Genomic DNA, 21,643 nt, shown 5'->3' with positions numbered 1-21,643 from the left:
ATTTTACATTTACAGTCAGCTATCTAACATTTTACATTTACAGTCAGCTATCTAACATTTTACATTTACAGTCAGCTATCTAACATTTTACATTTACAGTCAGCTATCTAACATTTTACATTTACAGTCTGCTATCTAACATTTTACATTTACAGTCAGCTATCTAACATTTTACATTTACAGTCAGCTATCTAACATTTTACATTTACAGTCAGCTATCTAACATTTTACATTTACAGTCTGCTATCTAACATTGTAACCCTCCACTAACTCTGCTATCTAACATTTTACATTTACAGTCAGCTATCTAACATTTTACATTTACAGTCAGCTATCTAACATTTTACATTTACAGTCTGCTATCTAACATTGTAACCCTCCACTAACTCTGCTATCTAACATTTTACATTTACAGTCAGCTATCTAACATTGTAACCCTCCACTAACTCTGCTATCTAACATTTTACATTTACAGTCAGCTATCTAACATTGTAACCCTCCACTAACTCTGCTATCTAACATTTTACATTTACAGTCAGCTATCTAACATTTTACATTTACAGTCTGCTATCTAACATTTTACATTTACAGTCAGCTATCTAACATTTTACATTTACAGTCAGCTATCTAACATTTTACATTTACAGTCTGCTATCTAACATTTTACATTTACAGTCAGCTATCTAACATTTTACATTTACAGTCTGCTATCTAACATTTTACATTTACAGTCAGCTATCTAACATTTTACATTTACAGTCTGCTATCTAACATTTTACATTTACAGTCAGCTATCTAACATTGTAACCCTCCACTAACTCTGCTATCTAACATTTTACATTTACAGTCAGCTATCTAACATTTTACATTTACAGTCTGCTATCTAACATTGTAACCCTCCACTAACTCTGCTATCTAACATTTTACATTTACAGTCAGCTATCTAACATTTTACATTTACAGTCAGCTATCTAACATTTTACATTTACAGTCAGCTATCTAACATTTTACATTTACAGTCAGCTATCTAACATTTTACATTTACAGTCAGCTATCTAACATTTTACATTTACAGTCAGCTATCTAACATTTTACATTTACAGTCAGCTATCTAACATTGTAACCCTCCACTAACTCTGCTATCTAACATTTTAACTGAGCCTTAACCTTTACATTTTGCCTGTAATTTAACGTTTCATTCCCAGCATGCAGCGTTTTCAGTATGGCTCAGGCTTTTATGTTTCTCTTCCTCCTTCTGCAACATCAATTAACCCCCATTTTCCACACACATAGAGCCAATAGGAATGCCCTTTCCTGGACAAATTGAAATGCGCTTCACATTTATCAACTTAATTGGGTTCACAAGCTGCCGCATGCTACCCTTGATTACACTGTAATTCAATAAGAAAAACATGATTTAAATTGCAAAAAAAAGTGCTTCTGGTGAGACTTGCCATTTTCAGTTAGGGACATTTCAAATGGAAAGGGATGAAAATGGAGCAGTACCGCTTCAGGAGGTAGCAATGAGGAGACCGGTATTGGTGGCGGCCATTTTGGCTCGCTGTCAGGTTTGGTTTCAAGGTAAAAAGACACAGAGACGCATGCTTCTGCTGCAGTTCCTGGAGCTGTCATGTCAAACTAACTACAGTACACCCTGTCGCTCACACAGAGATAGCCCAGCCCTTTGCTGAATGGATCCGGGAAGAAGATCGGGAAATGTAAGTGAAGCCATGGCTGTTGTCCATGCTCGACTCTTACCACTTCAAACACACATTTCTTTCCCTTTGATCCTTAATACCCATATAACTATATATTTCCTGGTAAGATTTTTTGTAGGTTAATATTCAGCTGTTTAACTGCTGCTTCAATAATGTGATGCCAAAAGAAGACATCATCACCACCACCCAACACAACACAACACACACCTTGGAGGAGGAAGTGTCACACTCCTGGCAGATCCAGCCGTATCCTGTCTGCTTGGGAGACTTCTTCAGGGGAGGGTCCAGACAGCCAAAGTGGTAGCACAGACAACACTCATCACACCTACAGGAGAGAGGAGAGGTAGGGCAGGTGTTACATACAGTGGAACACCCACGCAGGCACGCACAAACATGCATAGTTCCAATATAACTCAAGAGTATTCATCAATGGAGCCTTCTCTAACATCAGATATGTTCAGTGCAAGATCCCTCAGGGCAGTTGCCTTGGGCCGTTACTCTTGTCTTACAAGAAGCTAAAATGATTATGTACACTGATGATTGCACACTCTACCCCAGTGGTTCCCAACTAGGGGTACTAGGACCCCTGGGAGGTACTTGGCCTATCCACAGGGGGTACTTGAGAAGACTGTAAAACGTACATGAGGGGGTAGTTCAGAGGTAAAATTCAGTTGGTGGTGGAGTAACCAAAAAAGTAGGAGAACCACTGCTCTATACATTAGCACCTACAGCCAGTGAGCTCAATGAAACTCTTCGCAAGAGTTACTGTCAGTGTTAGAATGGGTAATTAACAGTAAACTGGTCTTAAAAACATCAAAAAACAAAATAATTGTATTTAAACCTCAACTGGAGTTGTGCATGAAGGGTGTATCCATTGAACAAATTGAAGAAGCTGAACTCCTAGGAGAAACACTGGATGGTCAGTTATCATGGTCAAGTCATATTGACAAAGTTATTGTGAAGATGGGGAGAGGTATGTCTTATGTGTTAAGATTTTTTTACCCTCTTTTTCTCCCCAATTTCGTGATCTTCAATTGCAATCTTGTCTCATCGCTACAACTCCCCAACGGGAGAGGCAAAGATCGAGTCATGGGGTCCTCCGAAACACGACCAGCCAAACGGCGCTTCTGAACACCGGCCCAGGAAACATGGTTCAACTGACAACCGGAGTCAGCCTGCAGGCGCCCGGGCCGCCACAAGCAGTCACTAGAGCGCGATGTGCCAAGTAAAGCCCCACCTCGGCCAAACCCTCCCCTAACGCTGGGCCAATTGTGCGTCGCCCTATGGGACTTCCGGTCACAGTCGGTTATGACACAGCCTGGGATCAAACCCGGGTCTGTAGTGATGCCGTAGACCACTGTGCCACTTTGGACGCCCCGAGAGGTGTATCTTTTATTTTAAAAATTGACACAAATCAACTGTACTAGTTGTTCAGGCTCTGGTCTTGTCCCATCTTGATTACTGTCTGATAATATAGTCAGGTGCAGCAAAGAAAGACCTAGCAAAGCTGCAGCTGGTTCAATACAGAGCAGCCCCCTTGTTCTTAACTGTACATACACAACTAACATCCACAACATGCCTGATAGTCCTTCATGGCTGAGGGTTGACGAGAAATGGACTACTTCTCTTCTACTTAAGAAACATGTGTGTATTTAAAATGCCTAACCACTTGTATAATCTACTTGCATACACTTCAAACAGACATCCATACCCCAGCAGACACGCCGCTATGGGTTTCCTCACTGTACCCAAACCAAAACAGATTTAATGTGTCGCTCAGAGAGCCCTGTCATCATGGAATGCTCTGCCACCAGAGGATACTCTGGCAAAAAACAAATGTAGCTTTAAAAAAACAGATACAACATCTTGTATCACAGCGCCTCTGCTCTCTAAATATCTACTTTAACTGTACAGTATTTAACAATATTAAAATGTATATATGAAGTGTTGAAATAGCATTTTTGTTGTCTCTTGATGCCTTTCCTATATATATATATATATATATATATATATATCTTATTACATTTTTTAAATATGTAATATCTTACGTTGTTCTTGTCTATAAATGTTCTGTATTGTATTTGTACGTTTTACGTGGATCTAGCTACTGCAGAGTAGCTGCTGCATGTGCAGTTGGGGATCCTAATAAACTAAACACACTAAGACTGACAGATGATGACAGGGCAGGTAGTTGTCAGGGAGCAGACGCTAATGAAATCAAAAAACACACTGTTACCACTCCTTCCCTTGACCTTACACAGGTGTCATACTATGAGCATAGCTTTGTGTATAGCTTGGCTTGCCAGATAGCTGTGTTATTACACAAGCCTGTTAACCATCCTTAAATGTTACTACCATGGTGTCCTTGGGTTAGACAACAGGATTTTACAATCTTAAAATACAGGCAGTAAAAAACAAAATACGAATATCGACTATCGCTCATATCAATATGGTTTTTAGATAATCGTTTTGGTCAGTAGCCCATTTCTCACAGTACTAGAGGGAAGAAATTGATCAGTCATCATATCAATATTCTGAATATCATAAATACAGTAAAGATTGTAAAGTAGGTGTGTGTGTGTGTGTACTGTATATGTGTGTGTACCTGAGGGAGTCTTTCTGTGTTGGAACTGAGACTACTAAAACTAAACATTTAGCATTCATGAGATTCCATTGGTTGAGCCTGAATGCCCTTCTGTCCAACTCCCCCATCCCCCTTCTCTCCCTTTTCTCCTTCTAGTTCATGATTAAGTAATTATGTCCTAATCAATGTGGGGGATTGAGATTTTTCTATGGAAATCTGATCAACCAGATTGCAGCCCAGGGAGGTCAATCTGTTCTCTCGCCCAGTCTCTATAAAGGGAGGAGGAGGAGAGGGGGAAAGGAGGGAGGGTGACTTGGGGAAGGAGAACCACATAGGATGAATCTCTGTATAAATGTCTCATGGACATCTATGCATGATTTAGGCTACGTGAAAGTCCAATAGACATGAGTGTATTTTAAGTCTAGGATAGAGAAACTGTAACACAACAACATATAGAACCAGAGAGAAACCATAACCAGACTGGTGATGACGACAGGTGACCTTGCGGAGGGTTGAATCCAGCACCTCCTGTCAGAGGATCACTTTTCACAGCAACAACTACCAGGAACCCCTACTCTAATAAAACAACCTATTATAAATAAATACCTTAGTCTACAACACACACTAATGAGGAAGCATCCCCATCATATGGACATCACCCCTTGACCCTGTCACATAGGACTGTAGGTGACTGTTGTAAGAAGAACACATCTCACCACAGCAGAGCCACTGTGTTTCTAGAGCAGTTCTCCACATACAGTAGTCTAGCTGTTTCAGAACATTCCCACAGGATCAACCACCACCGGGGAACGTTCTAAACTAAGCCCCACCCCCAGCTGAATCTCTGTTACACCTCCCTGTCAATATTCTGAGCAGGGGTTGATTGTGAAATCTATGGGTGATCAATCAACGCTCCGACAAATAGCTTCTGCTTCATGTACAGTAGTCGGGCCAGAAGGAAATTGAGAAGTCAACCTGCCCATTTTGATTAGAATATCTGAATATGAATATAGGATGTACATATGTACACAGTTAGACCAAAAAATCTACTACTAATAACGCAAAGAAGCAAAGTCTGTTGAAAGACTGCATGCTGTAGTGTGCAAAAGCAAGTATTGCTAAATAAAAAGTCTGTGTAGGAAGTCAGTAGTACAAGTAATAAGACACTAGTGTAGCAGCCATGCCATGAAGGTTGAAAACTAAAAAGTAAGGCATCTACATTCCCTGTACCTTCACTGAAAAAAAAAAAAAAAAAAAAGACATTAGGAAAGGGAGATAAAATTATACCTCCAACTCAAACACAGCTTCCCAGAAAACGTAGCCAGAGGACGTAGTTTTGCTACTACGGCGTTCACATGATGTAAAATAGGTCATCTATCTTCCATAACCCTGAGGTATTAAGCATTAAACAACCACGTCCATATACATCAATGTGATTCCCAATTCATTTCACAGCAGGCACATATTTTACATACTAGTTGTGTCTGTGTACGTCAATTCTCTCCTCCCTCTCCTCTGTCCCTATCTCCTCCATATATATTTACTCTGACAGGGCAATGTAGCAACGAGTTGCCGTCAGCAGCAGGCTGTCAGCTCAGAACAGCCTTTCTTACACGATCTGCAGTTAAAAGAGAAAACACCAGAGGAAACCAGTAGCCACTGCTTTGTTCACATCCTATTAAACCTATACAGCGATAAGCGTTTCTCCACCATACCATGAGTCGTTGGTGGAATAGCTAATGGGTGTTCAAGTCAGCTCAGTTCATCATCTTCTTTAACTAATGAAGCGTAAATAATTGAGTTTAGGGTCTGGAATTAAGTACATTAACATCATATGCATGAAGCCAGTGAGTGTGTAACTGGTGATAGTGTTTAGGGAATATGCAGTAGGGTAAATTTTAGGGTGGAGAATGGGGTGTGGATGACACATCCTCTATTTGCACATCAATATCTGGTTTCAGGGCCTTAATGCATGTTTTTAGTCCAGGACCAAGTTTATTCTGTGTCAGCCCTAAACCTGTTAAATTGACAAATACCAGCGTAACAGTTTCATTGGTAGATAATTGGCATCTTACTAAGTTGTAGAAGCAGCTGGTGCACATCAGCAGGGAACCTGCAGAGGTAGGTGGTCCACAAACACACGCAAGCAGTCACACTGGATGGGCTGAGCAGGCATATTGGCCTCAAGGAAACAAGGGGAATTTAAAGCACCCTCTGGCCTCCTCAGTGAAAAGAAGACAAATGACCACAAGTGTGTCTGTGGCGCTAATGAGCTATCCTCCGATTGTTGCACACAACCACCAATTGATTGATCATGAATCTCCATCTGTACAGGGTCGAGAGAGAGAGACACACACACACACACACACACACACACACACACACACACACACACACACACACACACACACACACACACACACACACACACACACACACACACACACACACACACACACACACGGCTTCTTTTGTTTTATTAGGTGAGTGTGTGTGTGTGCATGACAGTTTGCCCCGTTTCCTCCTTTAATTACTTTACCTTAATGAACCTATTGTACTGTTTGTTGTGTATCTCTGTGAGCATCTTTGAATTAAAACACTGCTCATTGATGCAGACTGGCTGGCTGTTGGCTGGTGAGGAGATGATTATTAGTTAATAGGAATTCTAAATGACGAGACCTGCGTTTTGCAATAAGTTCAAGAGGAAGTAACCTTTCCTTTCTGTTCTTCTGCATCGCTTTCTGTTTTCATTCAATTTGAGTCAGGATCTTTTATTAAATGCATTTATATCTAGGAGTATTATTCTTTTTTACATTTTACAACAATTCTGTGTTGTTTCACAATTCATACGTTATATCTCAGCAATTACAATAGGTATAGTAACAGTTATCTATGGTGTCCCCCAAGGATCAGTTTTAGGCCCACTATTTTTTCATTGTATATGCTACCACTTGTTTTCCTCTTCTTTCTCACTGAGCTCATATAAATGATTAGTGCTGCAGGCCAGTCATTGGCTAGTTGGTCTGAGAGCAAGAGATGCAGTCGCCCCACCATCCCACCCTTCTCTTCACTGACTGTGTCCGTTGTACGTGGTCGGTCAACCTCTATCTGCTCTGAACACTGCCCTTATAGACTCAGCCACAGCAAGGTCCTTGATGTTATCAAACCAATTTGTCGCCGCTTTAATCATTGGGAAAATTGAGCCGCTCGCTCGTCTCCCCATCTCCCTCTCCTCTGGAAGGAGACAGAATCCAATCACTCATAAGAGCGGTTATTGATTGATGTAATCTTATTGGGTGTGAGGTGGGCGATTGATTGGTTTTGTCTGCTACACATGTTGCCCTCGGCGGGTGACTCGTATCCCCTTTCATCTGCTGTTTAATCTCTTACAGGAGTTCTTAGAGGCCCTCCTCCTTGCTACATCCTCCCCTGTACCCCCCCCCATCTCCCTCTCTCCCCCCTCCTTCTCTATCAGTGGGATGACAAGCAGGTGGATTAGCCTTGGTTTGATCAGCTCTCATCACAGGTCTCTCAACTTCACATCACATTTCCCTTCTTCAAAGGGTCTGGAGCGTATGGCCCCTACAGGGGTCCTCCTAGAATTGTTCCTCCTCACCCACAGGCGATCACGGCCGATGCCTCACACAAACACGACCAAATGAAATCAAAGGGCATTTTAGCGAGATTATACGGATATTACACAAAGAAAGGGGATTCACAGGGTTTAAAGTTAAAAGGATGTGTTTAAGTCAGAAGTCAGTACATTGGCTAACTTGAAGGTGTATCCTCGTTCAAAGTTAATTTAAATGAATAATTTCAGTTTTTTTTGCCATAGAGACATTGGGAGGAAGTCAGATCCAATTGATTCCAGGGGTACCTAAGCCATGCGAGTTATAATTGGATATTAAAGGAATCAGAGCAATTACAGACGTTTAACTGTAGGCAAGTACTACTGCTTAAAGCATCTGCTTTATGGCTAGCGGAACCCCTCGACAACCCCCCTTTTCCACTAGCGGAACCACTCGACAACATTCCGCTGAAAAGGCAATGCGTGAAATTCAAAAATATTTTTTAGAAATATGTAATTTACATACATATTCGTGCAATACACCAAATGAAAGATAAACGTCTTGTTAATCTACCCATCGTGTCCGATTTCAAAAAGGCTTTACAGCAAAAGAACAACACATGATTATGTTAGGTCAGAGCCAAGACACAAAAACACACAGCCATTTTCCAGCCAAAGAGAGGAGTCACAAAAAGCAGAAATAGAGATAAAAATGCATCACTAACCTTCATCAGATGACACTCATAGGACTTCATGTTACACAATACATGTATGTTTTGTTCGATAAAGTGCACATTTATATCCAAAAATCTCAGTTTACTTTGGCGCGTTATGTTCAGTAATGTTTTGCTTCCAAAACATCCAGTGATTTTGCATAGAGCCACATCAATTTACAGAAATAGTAATCATAAACTTTAATATAGGATACAACAAGTGTTATGCACAGAATTAGAGATATACTTCTCCTTAATGCAACCGCTGTGTCAGATTTCAAAATAACTTTACGGAAAAGCAAACCATGCAATAATCTGAGTACGGCGCTCAGACAACAATTCAAGCCAAACAGACATCCGCCATGTTGGAGTCAACAGAAGTCAGAAATAGCATTATAAATATTCACTTACCTTTTATGATCTTCATCAGAATACACTCCCAGGAATCCCAGATCCACAATAAATGTTTGATTTGTGCAATGTCCAAATACCTCCTTTTTGTTCGGGCGTTTAGCCCAGTAATCCAAATGTTCAATGCGCGATCGCTTAGTTCAGACGAAAAGTCCAAAAAGTTATATTAAAGTTCGTAGAAACATGTCTACAATTATAGAATCAATCTTTAGGATGCTTTTAACATAAGTCTTAATGTTCCAACTGGAGAATTCCTTTGTCTTCAGAAATGCAATGGAACTCAAGCTAACACGTGGCACTCTGACAGACCACTGACTCAATCCCCTCTCATTCCCCCCTCCTTCACAGTAGAAGCATCAAACAAGGTTCTAAAGACTGTTGACATCTAGTGGAAGCCTTAGGAAGTGCAATTTGACCCCATAGACACTGTGTATTCGATAGGCCAAGAGTTGAATAACTACAAACCTCAGATTTCCCACTTCCTGGTTGGATTTTTCCCAGGTTTTCGCCTGTCATATGAGTTATGTTATACTCACAGACATCATTCAAACAGTTTTAGAAACTTCAGAGTGTTTTCTATCCCAATCTACTAATAATATGCATATATTAGCAACTGGGAGTGAGTAGCAGGCAGTTCACTCTGGGCACGCTTTTCATCCAAACGTGAAAATGCTGCCCCCTATCCCAAACAGGGTAACTCAACTGAGATAAGACCATTGGGTTAGACAACTAGGTTGCAGCTGGGATCCAAAATATAAGTGTTTTATCTACAGTATAGGTAAATGTACACACAGGTACATGATAAGATTATTTTAGAAAAAGTAATACTCTGATGCACTTTAAGCCCTAACCGTAAAAAAAACTAATGCAACAATTTCAATGATTTTACTGAGCTACAGTTTATAAGGAAATATGTAAATATGGATTTCACTTGAATGGGCAGGGCCACAGCCATGGGTGGGCCTAGTAGGGCATAGGCCCACCCACTTGTGAGCCAGGACCAGCCAATCAGAATGAGTCTTTCCCCACAAAAGGACTATATTACAGACAAGAAGTACTCCTCAGTTTCAGCTGTCCGGGTGGCTGGTCTCAGACAATCCCACAGGTGACGAAGCCAAATGTGGAGGTCCTGGGCTGGTGTGGTTACATGTGATTTGCGGTTGTGAGGCCGGTTGGACACACTACCAAATTCTCTAAAATGACGTTGGGATCTTATTTCAGCTCATGAAACATGGGACCAACACTTTCCATGTTGCGTTAATATTTTTGTTCAGTATACATGCAGGGGTTCTACTCTGGGGAGAGTGATATTAGTGGTTATGGCACAGCTGCTGGACAACCAAAGTGCAACATAACAAGGGGTGTAGTCTAAATCAGATAAATGGGGAAAACACTTTAATGAGTTGAGTCAAGAAAATATTAATTTGCTAAATGTTTGTTAGTGGTAATTAAATGTTGTTTAGTTGTTTGGGGATTAATCTGCACGCAGTATTTTAAATGGAAAACAACGTGGCCTCGGTTGGCCTTGAATATCACACTCCAGGATGAAGGTCCTCATCACCAGCAGCAGCAACAACTTCAACATCTTTATCATCAAAACCATCACTGTTGTCAAAAACATTCACAATGTCTTCCCTTGGTTAAAAGAATGTTGAACAGAAAACAAATAAGCTCCTGATGACAACACATCGATTCCGACCCGGTGATCCTTTGATATGTGACTTATTTATGTCTTTGTTGCACCACATGCAAAGACAAAGTGTAGTCCATGTATGGAACAGTCAAGGCGTATTTACTTCATCCCAGGCCTCCCAACTCTCTCTTCTTTACGAGCCAGAGCAGGAGGAGCGGTGCGGCGCCGAAGCCCCCAGAGTATTTGAAACAACGGGGAAGAATTTATCACACTAGGGCAGTGCAATTACCTGGAGGGTGTTCACGTGACGGGAGATCAATGCGCCACAAAGCGCTCAGCCATCGACTCCCACGTCCCACCCCGTGACAAAGTAGTTCTGTGAATTCTCTTCATAGAAACGGAGGGAGTGGATTATCGGTCTTCTCCTATAGCCTCTCACTTTTTGATTTAGTGTCGGGGCAGTGGGACGGTGCTGAGACATTATTAAAGAGGCATTGTTTTACAAGGTGGGTAGGAGGAGGTAATGAATGCGGCGAGACGGAGACACCATTGCAAGGAATTTACAAGCTCGTTAGGACACAACTCACTCACAAGGAGACAGGATACTATAGTGAAATAGGGTAGCCACAAGCTGCCTTCACCTGGGTTCAAATACTTTGCCTAGAGCAATGGAATCAATACAACAGTCAAAAAGTGCAAACCCTGCCCAACTGGCACTCGAGGCAGACTAAAGCAAATGCTGAAAAGACTTCAAATAGATTTGAACCCAGGTCTGGAGCTGCCAGGGACTGATCATTCACCTAGGTGGCCATGAGGCTGCTGTTCCCCTAGTCCACCAGCAGGGGGCCTCAGTGGGCCGAGTTCAGCGTTTGTGTGCGTGTGTGGATTGGAGCAGTAGCACCAGCAGGTCTGTGGCCTCTGCTTTGCAGGTAGAGCCTCACCCCTCTAGCCTCTGACTGACCTAACTAGTGCCCCAGCCTGCTCACTGGGGGCCTCTCTGTGCTGTCACACCCTGGCCTTATGTTCTGTTACAAGAAGGGAAGACACAGTCTGACCCACAGGCGCACGCACACACACACACACATTCCTTAACAGTGTACATCTGTCTGCGCGCTGGTGCAAACGCCACACTATTAGGATATAAGGCACCTCTGGGTGTTAGGTGATTCATCCTAGTTTGTAGTCACTGAGACATAGGAGGGGAGGAAAAAGGGAATAAAAAAAGGAGAGAAGGATAAGAGGAGGAAGGAGGTGCAACCAGGAACTGAGTGGACACACTGCGACGGTGGAATCCGTAGAATAAGAGAGGGGAAGGAAGAAGCTGGCTGGGGAATAATAGACTTGGGATGCTTGGCTACTCTACCCACACAGCAGCCCAGCCCTCGCCTGGTATGCCTTTTCTCTTCTCTTTTAATAATGGTGGAGGAGAGGAAAAAAAGGAATGAAGTCAGCAAAAACAAAATGCCGCCATTAAATCATCTCTGCAGATCCTGTGTCAGGACGGTAATGGGAAACGCACTCATCATCCCAAAGGTTACTGCTCTTCCAGAACCTCCCTCCTCCTTTCTGTCCATCCTTCAGCTCCCTCCCTCCCTCCCTCAGTCCTCGTCTCAGACTTACTCATCCCCATGGTCAGAACACAGCTGTAGCTTCCCTCCGCTTAGGCCTGCTCCCCCTGTCTCTGTGGACCCTGGGCTAAGAGGGGCTGAGAGAGGGAAGCAGGGAGAATGAGGGATTGGGGCAGTTACAGTTCTCTACGCTGTGCTGATTCCATCTCTCTGAGTCTCAACCTCAAAGTGACACTGCTGCCTGTCTGTCTGCCTTTCTATTGGGCCCAACACAGAGTTCTTCTCTTCCAGTCCTGGGTTCAACATCCATTTGAAATCTTTCAAATACTTTCAGCGTTTGCTGAATAATTTCAAATAGTGTTTGAATTCAGGTCTGGGCCCACAACTCTGACTGTGTTTTTCATTGTTGCTGCCTATCCATCTGGTGCCAGACACGTTGGAGAAACTGAAGATCTCGTACAACGTGGTGTACTACTCCCTTCACAAACTAACCAGAATAAGAGGAGTGGGTGGCCCCGGTGCACAGCTGAGCAAGAGGACAAGTACATTAGAGTGTCTAGTTTGAGAAACAGACGCCTCACAAGTCCTCAACTGGCAGCCTCATTAAATAGTACCGGCAAAACACCAGTCTCAAAGTCAACAGTGAAGAGGTGACCCTGGGATGTTGGCCTTCTAGGCCACCACGTACCTATGTGAGAGACTCTCTCCAATACAACCCAACATTGCAGAGTTGTGTGCATCCTTTGAAGCACACCCTTCTCATTAACCTGTGGTGAGTTATTCATATTTTTCAATGAACAAATACGGTTTTATATGTAAGATGGTTAAATAAAGAGCAAAATTATGGATTATTATTATTTGTGCCCTGGTCCTATAAGAGCTCTTTGTCACTTCCCACGAGCCGGATTGTGACAAAAACTCACACTCATTCTTATGTTTAATAAATGTATCGTATAGTGTGTGTGTGTGGCAGGCTTACAATGATGGCAAAAAACAACATTTGAGAGTGCGTTGACCCTGGTGCTAGAGGGGTTACGCAGCTGGAGGTTGAATGTTTGAAGGGGTAAGGGACTATAAAAAGTTTGGGAACCACTGATCTAGAGCTTCCCAAATATGCTGTACTTTTTGTTGTTGCTGCCTATCCATCTGGTGCCAGACACGTTGGAGGCTTTTGTTATGCTGTTATCGACAAAAGCCTCTCTATTCTATGTCTGCCTCTCTCTCTCTCTCCCTCTCTATCCGTATCTGGCACTGTGTGAGAGGGAGAAAGAGAGAGTGGTGAATCAGTGCACCAGCAGGAGAGGCCACAGAATCCGGGTTTAGCTGAAATAAACAGATCAACTTTGTGACAAAGAGAGAGAAAGAGAAGGAGAGAAAGAAAGAGAGAGAAAGAGGGAGAGAGAGAAAGTGAGGGAGAGAAAGAAAGAGAGAAAGAGGGAGAGAGAGAAAGTGAGGGAGAGAAAGAAAGAAAGAGGGAGAAAGAGAGGGAGAGAAAGAAAGAGAGAGAAAGAGGGAGAGAGAGAAAGTGAGGGAGAGAAAGAAAGAAAGAGGGAGAAAGAGAGGGAGAGAAAGAGAAGCAGACCACTCCTCCTCATCAGCTCTACTGGCCTGTTAAGGGTCAGCTGCCGGTGGTAGACGAGGAGGCACTTCCCCCGTAATAAATCAGAGATGACAGAGGGACGCACAAACGGAACGCTGTCCACCGTCGACACACCTTTACAACAATTACACTGAACAAAAATATAAATATAACAATTTCAAAGATTTTACTGAGTTACAGTTCATATAAGGAAATCAGCCAATTGAAATAAATTCATTAGGCCTTAATCTATGGATTTCACATGACTGGGAATGTTGATCACAGATACCTTAAAAAAAAGGGGCGTGGATCAGAGAACCAGTCAGTATCTGGTGTGACCACCATTTGCGTCATTCAGCGCGACACATATCCTTCACATAGAGTTGATCAGGTTGTTGATTGTGGCCTGTGGAATGTTGTCCCACTCCTCTTCAATGGCTGTGTGAAGACGCTGGATATGGGCGGAAACTGCAACATGCTGTCGTACACATCTATCTAGAGCAGGTACTCCCAAGCGCAATGCCATCGGGGGTACGCAAAATAAAACGTGGTTCACATTTGATTTGATATATATATGACAAGTGACCACACACACACACACACACACACACACACACACACACAACTGTTCAAAAGTTTGGGGTCACTTGTCATGTCCTTGTTTTGAAAGAAAAACACTTTTGTGTCCATTAAAATAACATCAAATTGATCAGAAATACAGTGTATTTCAGACATCGTTAATGTTATAAATTACAATTGTAGCTGGAAACAGCTGATTTTGTTATGGAATATTTATTATTGTCCAGAGAAATTGAAGATTTCGTACAACGTGGTGTACTACTATCCTTTGAAGCACACCCTTCTCATTAACCTGTGGTGAGTTATTCATATTTTTCAATGAACAAATACGGTTTTATATGTAAGACGGTTAAATAAACAGCAAAATTATGGATTATTATTATTTGTGCCCTGGTCCTATAAGAGCTCTTTGTCACTTCCCACGAGCCGGGTTGTGACAAAAACTCACACTCATTCTTATGTTTAATAAATGTGTGCGTGTGGCAGGCTTAAAATGATGGCAAAAAACAACATCTGAGAGGGCGCTGACCCTGGTGCTAGAGGGGGTACAGCTGGAGGTTGAATGTTTGAAGGGGTACGGGACTATAGAAAGTTTGGGAACCACTGATCTAGAGCATCCCAAATATGCTCAATGGGTTACCGGGTCTGGTGGGTATGCAGGCCAACTGGGACATTTTCAGCTTCCAGGAATTGTGTACAAATCCTTGCGACATGGGACCATGAATTATCATGCTGAAACATGAGGTGATGGCGACGGATGAATGGCACGACAATGGGCCTCAGGATCTCATCACGGTATTTCTGTGCATTAAAATTGCCATCGATAAAATGCAATTGTGTTCGTTGTCCGTAGCTTATGCCTGCCCATATCATAACCTCACTACCACCATGGGACACCCTTATTCACGATGTTAATATCAGCAAACCTCTCGCACCATACACACACTGTCTGCCATCTGCCCGGTACGGTTGAAACCGGGATTCATCCGTGAAGATCACACTTCTCCAGCGTGCCAGTGGCCATCAAAAGTGAGCATTTGCCCATTGAACTTGGTTACGATGCCTAACTGCAGTCAGGTCAAGATCCTGGTGAGGACAACGAGCACTCAGATGAGCTTCCTTGAGATGGTTTCTGACAGTTTGTGCAGAAATGATTTGGTTGTGGAAACCCACAGTTTCATCAGCTGTCCGGGTGGCTGGTCTCAGACCATCCCATAGGTGAAGAAGCCGGAAGAGGAGGTCCTGGGCTGGCGTGGTTACACGTGGTCTCCGGTTGAGAGGCTGGTTGGACGCTCTGTCATATTCTCTAAAACGACCATGGAGGCAGCCTTTGGTAAAGAAATTAACATTCAACTCGCTGGCAACAGCTCTGGTGGACATTCCTGCAGTCAGCATGCCAATTGCAAACTCCCTCAAAACATCTGTGGCATTCTGTTGTGTGACAAACTACACATTTTAGAGTGGCCTTTTATTGTCCTGAGCATAAGCTGCACCTGTGTAATGATCATGCTGTTTAATCAGATTCTTGACATACCACAACTGTCAGGTGGATGGAGTATCTTGGCAAAGGAGTAATGCTCACTAACAGGGATGTAAACGAAAAAAATCGGAGAGAAATAACCTTTTTGTGCGCATGGAAACATGGGACCAATTACTTTACAAATTGCGTTAACATATTGCGTTAATATTTTGGTTCAGTGTAATTAGCTGTGTAACTCTCATTTATCACTATGGCGATAAGGTGAAAAAGTCAAGAGTTTATTCAAGCTTTAATGCTGAGAGCTCTAGGGGCCGGGAGGCCAGGAAACTTCACATACACACATATGAGTAGCAATATTCGTACTCTATAAATCACAGTTACTTTTACCCAATGTGGTAATACCACAACATGTTATAAAAAAGTCAAGAGTTTATTCAAGCTTTAATGCTGAGAGCTCTAGGGGCCGGGAGGCCAGGAAACTTCACATACACACATATGAGTAGCAATATTCGTACTCTATAAATCACAGTTACTTTTACCCAATGTGGTAATACCACAACATGTTATAAATAATCACATATAGAAATGTATGTAAACGAATACTAATCACATTTAGGCATGTGTGTAAACAAATATATTAACAATGAATAAGTTTAGCAAGGAGTCCTTTAAGGTTCCTACTCAATAGTGAGCTTAACTCATTTTCTTCATAACACAGTAGTAACAAAAGGCATGTTATGATTTAAAATCAAGTGTGAAGGCACAAATAAAATACACAAAAAAGCTTGGCTTGTCAATAAATACTGTACACACCGATCACACAACACAGCTAATAGGGTGTTTGTTCACACATTCTAAACTGTTGGAACACATAACATATTCTCAGGTTAAAAGTACATTTACTTTAGGCTACTATCGCCCTAATGCTTAGATACAGAGTTGGCCATAGCCTAGGCCTAATGGTTAGATACAGAGTTGGCCATAGCCTAACCCTAGGCCTAATGGTTAGATACAGAGTTGACCATAGCCTAACCCTAGGCCTAATGGTTAGATACAGAGTTGGCCATAGCCTAGGCCTAATGGTTAGATACAGAGTTGGCCATAGCCTAGGCCTAATGGTTAGATACAGAGTTGGCCATAGCCTAACCCTAGGCCTAATGGTTAGATACAGAGTTGACCATAGCCTAACCCTAGGCCTAATGGTTAGAATACAGAGTTGGCCATAGCCTAGGCCTAATGGTTAGATACAGAGTTGGCCATAGCCTAGGCCTAATGAAAGATACAGAGTTGGCCATAGTCTAGCTCTAGGCTTAATGGTTAGATACACAGTTGGCCATAGTCTAGCCCTAGGCCTAATTGTTAGATACAGAGTTGGCCATAGTCTAGGCCTAATGGTTAGATACAGAGTTGACCATAGTCTATCCCTAGGCCTAATGGTTACATACAGAGTTGGCCAAAGCCTAGCTCTAGGCCTAATGGTTAGATAAGAGTTGGCCATAGCCTAGCCCTAGGCCTAATGGATAGATACAGAGTTGGCCATAGTCTATCCCTAGGCCTAATGGTTACATACAGAGTTGGCCAAAGCCTAGCTCTAGGCCTAATGGTTAGATAGAGTTGGCCATAGCCTAGCCCTAGGCCTAATGGATAGATACAGAGTTGGCCATAGTCTAGCCCTAATGGTTAGATACAGAGTTGGTCATAGCCTAGCCCTAGGCCTAATGGTTAGATACAGAGTTGGCCATAGCCTAGCCCTAGGCCTAATGGTTAGATACAGAGTTGGCCATAGCCTAGGCCTAATGGTTAGATACAGAGTTGGCCATAGCCTAGCCCTAGGCCTAATGGTTAGATACAGAGTTGACCATAGCCTAGGCCTAATGGTTAGACACAGAGTTGGCCATAGTCTAGCCCTAGGCCTAATGGTTAGATACAGAGTTGACCATAGCCTAGCCCTAATGGTTAAATACAGAGTTGACCATAGCCTAACCCTAGGCCTAATGGTTAGATACAGAGTTGGCCATAGTCTAGCCCTAGGCCTAATGGTTAGATACAGAGTTGGCCATAGTCTAGCCCTAGGCCTAATGGTTAGATACAGAGTTGACCATAGCCTAGGCCTAATGGTTAGATACAGAGTTGACCATAGTCTAACCCTAGGCCTAATGGTTAGATACAGAGTTGACCATAGCCTAACCCTAGGCCTAATGGTTAGATACAGAGTTGACCATAGCCTAGGCCTAATGGTTACATACAGAGTTGGCCAAAGCATAGCTCTAGGCCTAATGGTTAGATACAGAGTTGACCATAGCCTAGGCCTAATGGTTAGATACAGAGTTGACCATAGCCTAGGCCTAATGGTTAGACACAGAGTTGGCCATAGTCTAGCCCTAGGCCTAATGGTTAGATACAGAGTTGACCATAGCCTAGCCCTAGGCCTAATGGTTAGATACAGAGTTGACCATAGCCTAGGCCTAATGGTTAGATACAGAGTTGACCATAGTCTAGCCCTAATGGTTCAATACAGAGTTGACCATAGCCTAGGCCTAATGGTTAGATACAGAGTTGACCCTAGGGCTAGGCTAATGGTTAGATACAGAGTTGGCCATAGCCTAGGCCTAATGGTTAAATACAGAGTTGGCCATAGTCTAGCCCTAGGCCTAATGGTTAGATACAGAGTTGACCCTAGGGCTAGGCTAATGGTTAGATACAGAGTTGGCCATAGCCTAGGCCTAATGTTTAAATACAGAGTTGGCCATAGTCTAGCCCTAGGCCTAATGGTTAGATACAGAGTTGACCATAGCCTAGCCCTAATGGTTCAATACAGAGTTGGCCACAGCCTAGGCCTAATGGTTAAATACAGAGTTGGCCATAGTCTAGCCTTAGGCCTAATGGTTAGATACAGAGCCATGCATGGTAGGGCTGGAGTAGGATTAGTAGTAGGGTTAGCTGATTAGCTGCAGTGGGGTTAGCTGGAGTAGGGTTAGCTGTAGTAAGTTTAGCTGTAGTAGGGTTAACTGGTTAGCTGGAGTAGGGTTAGCTGTAGTACGTTTAGCTGTAGTAGGGTTAACTGGTTAGCTGTAGTAAGTTTAGTTGTAGTAGGGTTAACTGGAGTAGGGTTAGCTGATTAGCTGTAGTAGGGTTAACTGGTTAGCTGGAGTAGGGTTAGCTGTAGTAGGGTTAGCTGATTAGTAGGGTTAGCTGTAGTAGGGTTAGCTGTCTAGCTGGTTAGTTGGAGTAGGGTTAGCTGTAGTAGTACTAGCTGGAATAGGGTTAGTGGTACTAGGGTTAGTTGATTAGCTGTTGTATGTTTAGCTGTAGTGGGGTTAACTGGCTAGCTGGAGAAGGCTTAGCTGATTAGCTGCAGTAGTGTTAACTGGCTAGCTGGTTAGTTGGAGTAGGGTTGGCTGTAGTAGTACTTGCTGGAATAGGGTCAGTGGTACTAGGGTTAGTGGATTAGCTGTGGTATGTTTAGCTGTAGTAGGGTTAACTGGCTAGCTGTTTAGCTGGAGTAGGGTTAGCTGATTATCTGCAGTAGATTTAGCTGTAGTAGGGTTAACTGGCTTGCTGGTTAGTTGGAGTAGGGTTAGCTGTAGTAGTACTAGCAGTAATAGGGTTAGTGGTACTAGGGTTAGTTGATTAGCTGTTGTATGTTTAGCTGTAGTATGGTTAACTGGCTAGCTGGAGTAGGGTTAGCTGTAGTAAGGTTGGCTGGTTAGTTGTAGAAGGGTTAGCTGGAGCAGGGTTAGCTGGAGTAGGGTTAGCTGGAGTAGGGTTAGCTGGAGTAGGGTCAGACGTAGTAAGTTTAGCTGGTTAGCTGTGGTAGGTTTAGCTGTAGTAAGGTTAGCTGGGGTAGGGTTAGCTGGTTAGCTGTAGTAAGGTTAGCTTGAGAAGGATTAGCTTGAGTAAGGTTAGCTGGTTAGCTGTATCTCATGGACAGTCCTCTAAATTTGTTGTGGAGGAGGCAGAAGAGGATGAGGAGGTAGAGAGAGGACTTTCTAATCTCCATAGGAAAACCACCAAATGTATTTCCTCAGCAGATTTTCCAGTGGACCTAAGAATTATGTGAGGTTTGGCAGCTCCCAGTGGCATGCATATAGGGTCCCCAGACAGAGGGGAAGAGAAAAGGAGTGACATAGAGGGTCCTGGGATGGGGGTGAGTGGAGGAGTGACATGTGAGGGCAAACTGTGACACTTCTGTCAAGGACCCTGACAGACAGACAGACCACATGGCAGCTGCTGAGTTGTCAGCACTCACTATGGGGCACTGGGGAGATGCGCACACACATACACAGAGCTGGGCTGCTTTAAAAGAAGTGTCAGTTAAACTGTCACTTTAAAATACTAATGAGAGGAAGGGAGACTAAGATGCCTAGACATCTACTGTACACTCACACACTGACATTAGAAGTTACAATAACCATTAATACAAATGTTGCTATAATTATTATGTTAAACCTTAGGCTGCTGTAGAGCCTAAGCGGCAACTTACTTCTCAAAAGCCAGAAAGGGCAATCATTCTACTAAAAACCACTACTTTTTCAAGGTCTACTAGTCCTCTACTCTAGAAAGTTCTACCCGATGACAACACTAGAAGAAGATTATGAAAGCCTAAGTTCAAGTGCATCTCCAATTAAAGGCCTTTACTGAGGAAAACACCATGTGATTGGACCACAAATGACTGGAGTCAATACAACTGATTGGATGTGGTGATAAGATGCTCAGGGCGGTCAAACGAGTGAAGTGCCATCATAGAATGGATGAGAGAGCGAGAGAGAGAGGGGGGAATCACTCCTTAGTCCAGTTAGGCCATAGTCCTTATAGAAGGGCCCTTAGAGATGACAATGACGATCACAAAGGGCGTGTCCAGTAAGACCAACATGTCCTTTCTTACAAGAATGACCAGTTCAGTAATACTGAACCTCCCAACATTTTATTTGTGCAAGCATTTTAGAATTCCTCAAAGTTAATTTCAATTTCTGCCTCTCTCCCTCAATTTTAATTGGACGGCCAGTAGGTGGTCCAATTTGGGTCATGAAGACGACCATGGTTGTGAACGTCAAAGATGGCCATCTGATCCCACACCCGTCGCCGTCATTCTTCCACGTAATTAAGTCCCTCTCTGTCTCTAAGCCAAAGGTCTGCTTCTCTCTCTCATCTGTCCAGCAGTGTCTAGGTGTGGGGAGGTGAGGAGAGGTGTCTGCCCCGGCTCTCACAACCTGTGCAATGCAAAGATAGAAAGAGTCAGGGCAGGCAGCACACCTCACAGCCCCCGACCTCCTTAACCTATAAAACACTGACAGAACCACACATTATTAGCTTAACCTTAAACACTGATAACTAATACAGCTCACAGAAAGAACCCTATGGAGTAATACAGTGAATGTATCATACACTTTCAGTTGAAATTAGCCTATGACCACGTTTCCATCCAACCATTTCATGCGGATGAATTACCTGACGCATGAAACAAGTCCCGACCGGACTGATGGAAGTATTAAATGCTGGTACAACTTTAGAAATGGCGACAGACGTTTAGATTTGTTTCTTCGACATGGTGGGAACTTATTGTGTCAAAATGTATTATGCGAGAAAGGGCGGCGGGAACGCCTTTATGTGCAAATATTAATAACCATCATATCGAAGTAAACTTGGAGTCATGCGATGATATGTTGTGTGTTCCTCCCACTACGACTCGGAAAGCATGCAGTTTATTACGCTACAGATGAAATAAGTTATGATGAACTTCATGCTCCTTTCCAATAAATACTGAGGGTCTTATTCTGGTGACATGATGATGGATGCTTGGCTGCCGTTTG

The 21,643-nt window shown here is 42.9% G+C and overlaps 1 protein-coding gene across 7 annotated transcripts in view; it reads right to left on the bottom strand.

Moving 5' to 3' along the window:
• The window catches only part of LOC118397660 (PHD finger protein 14), a 116,490-nt gene that overhangs the window by 39,597 nt on the left and 55,250 nt on the right, over positions 1-21,643 (bottom strand). For 6 of the 7 annotated variants that reach the window (XR_008070792.1, XR_008070794.1, XR_008070793.1 and 3 more), the window contains exon 19: positions 1,926-2,043. Coding sequence is in view for 4 of the 7 variants with exons in the window: in XM_052470111.1 (XP_052326071.1) it covers positions 1,926-2,043 (118 nt within the window). In the remaining 3 variants the exon portion in view is untranslated. Of the gene's footprint in view, positions 1-1,925; positions 2,044-16,090; positions 21,044-21,643 lie in introns of those variants that run through there. The other variant, XM_052470113.1, reaches the window with a different exon arrangement.

The sequence above is a fragment of the Oncorhynchus keta genome, chromosome 19, assembly GCF_023373465.1.
Source record: "Oncorhynchus keta strain PuntledgeMale-10-30-2019 chromosome 19, Oket_V2, whole genome shotgun sequence".
Taxonomy (NCBI): domain Eukaryota; kingdom Metazoa; phylum Chordata; class Actinopteri; order Salmoniformes; family Salmonidae; genus Oncorhynchus; species Oncorhynchus keta.
The sequence above is the reverse complement of the archived record's forward strand: the minus strand, read 5'-3'. Positions and strand labels throughout refer to the sequence as shown.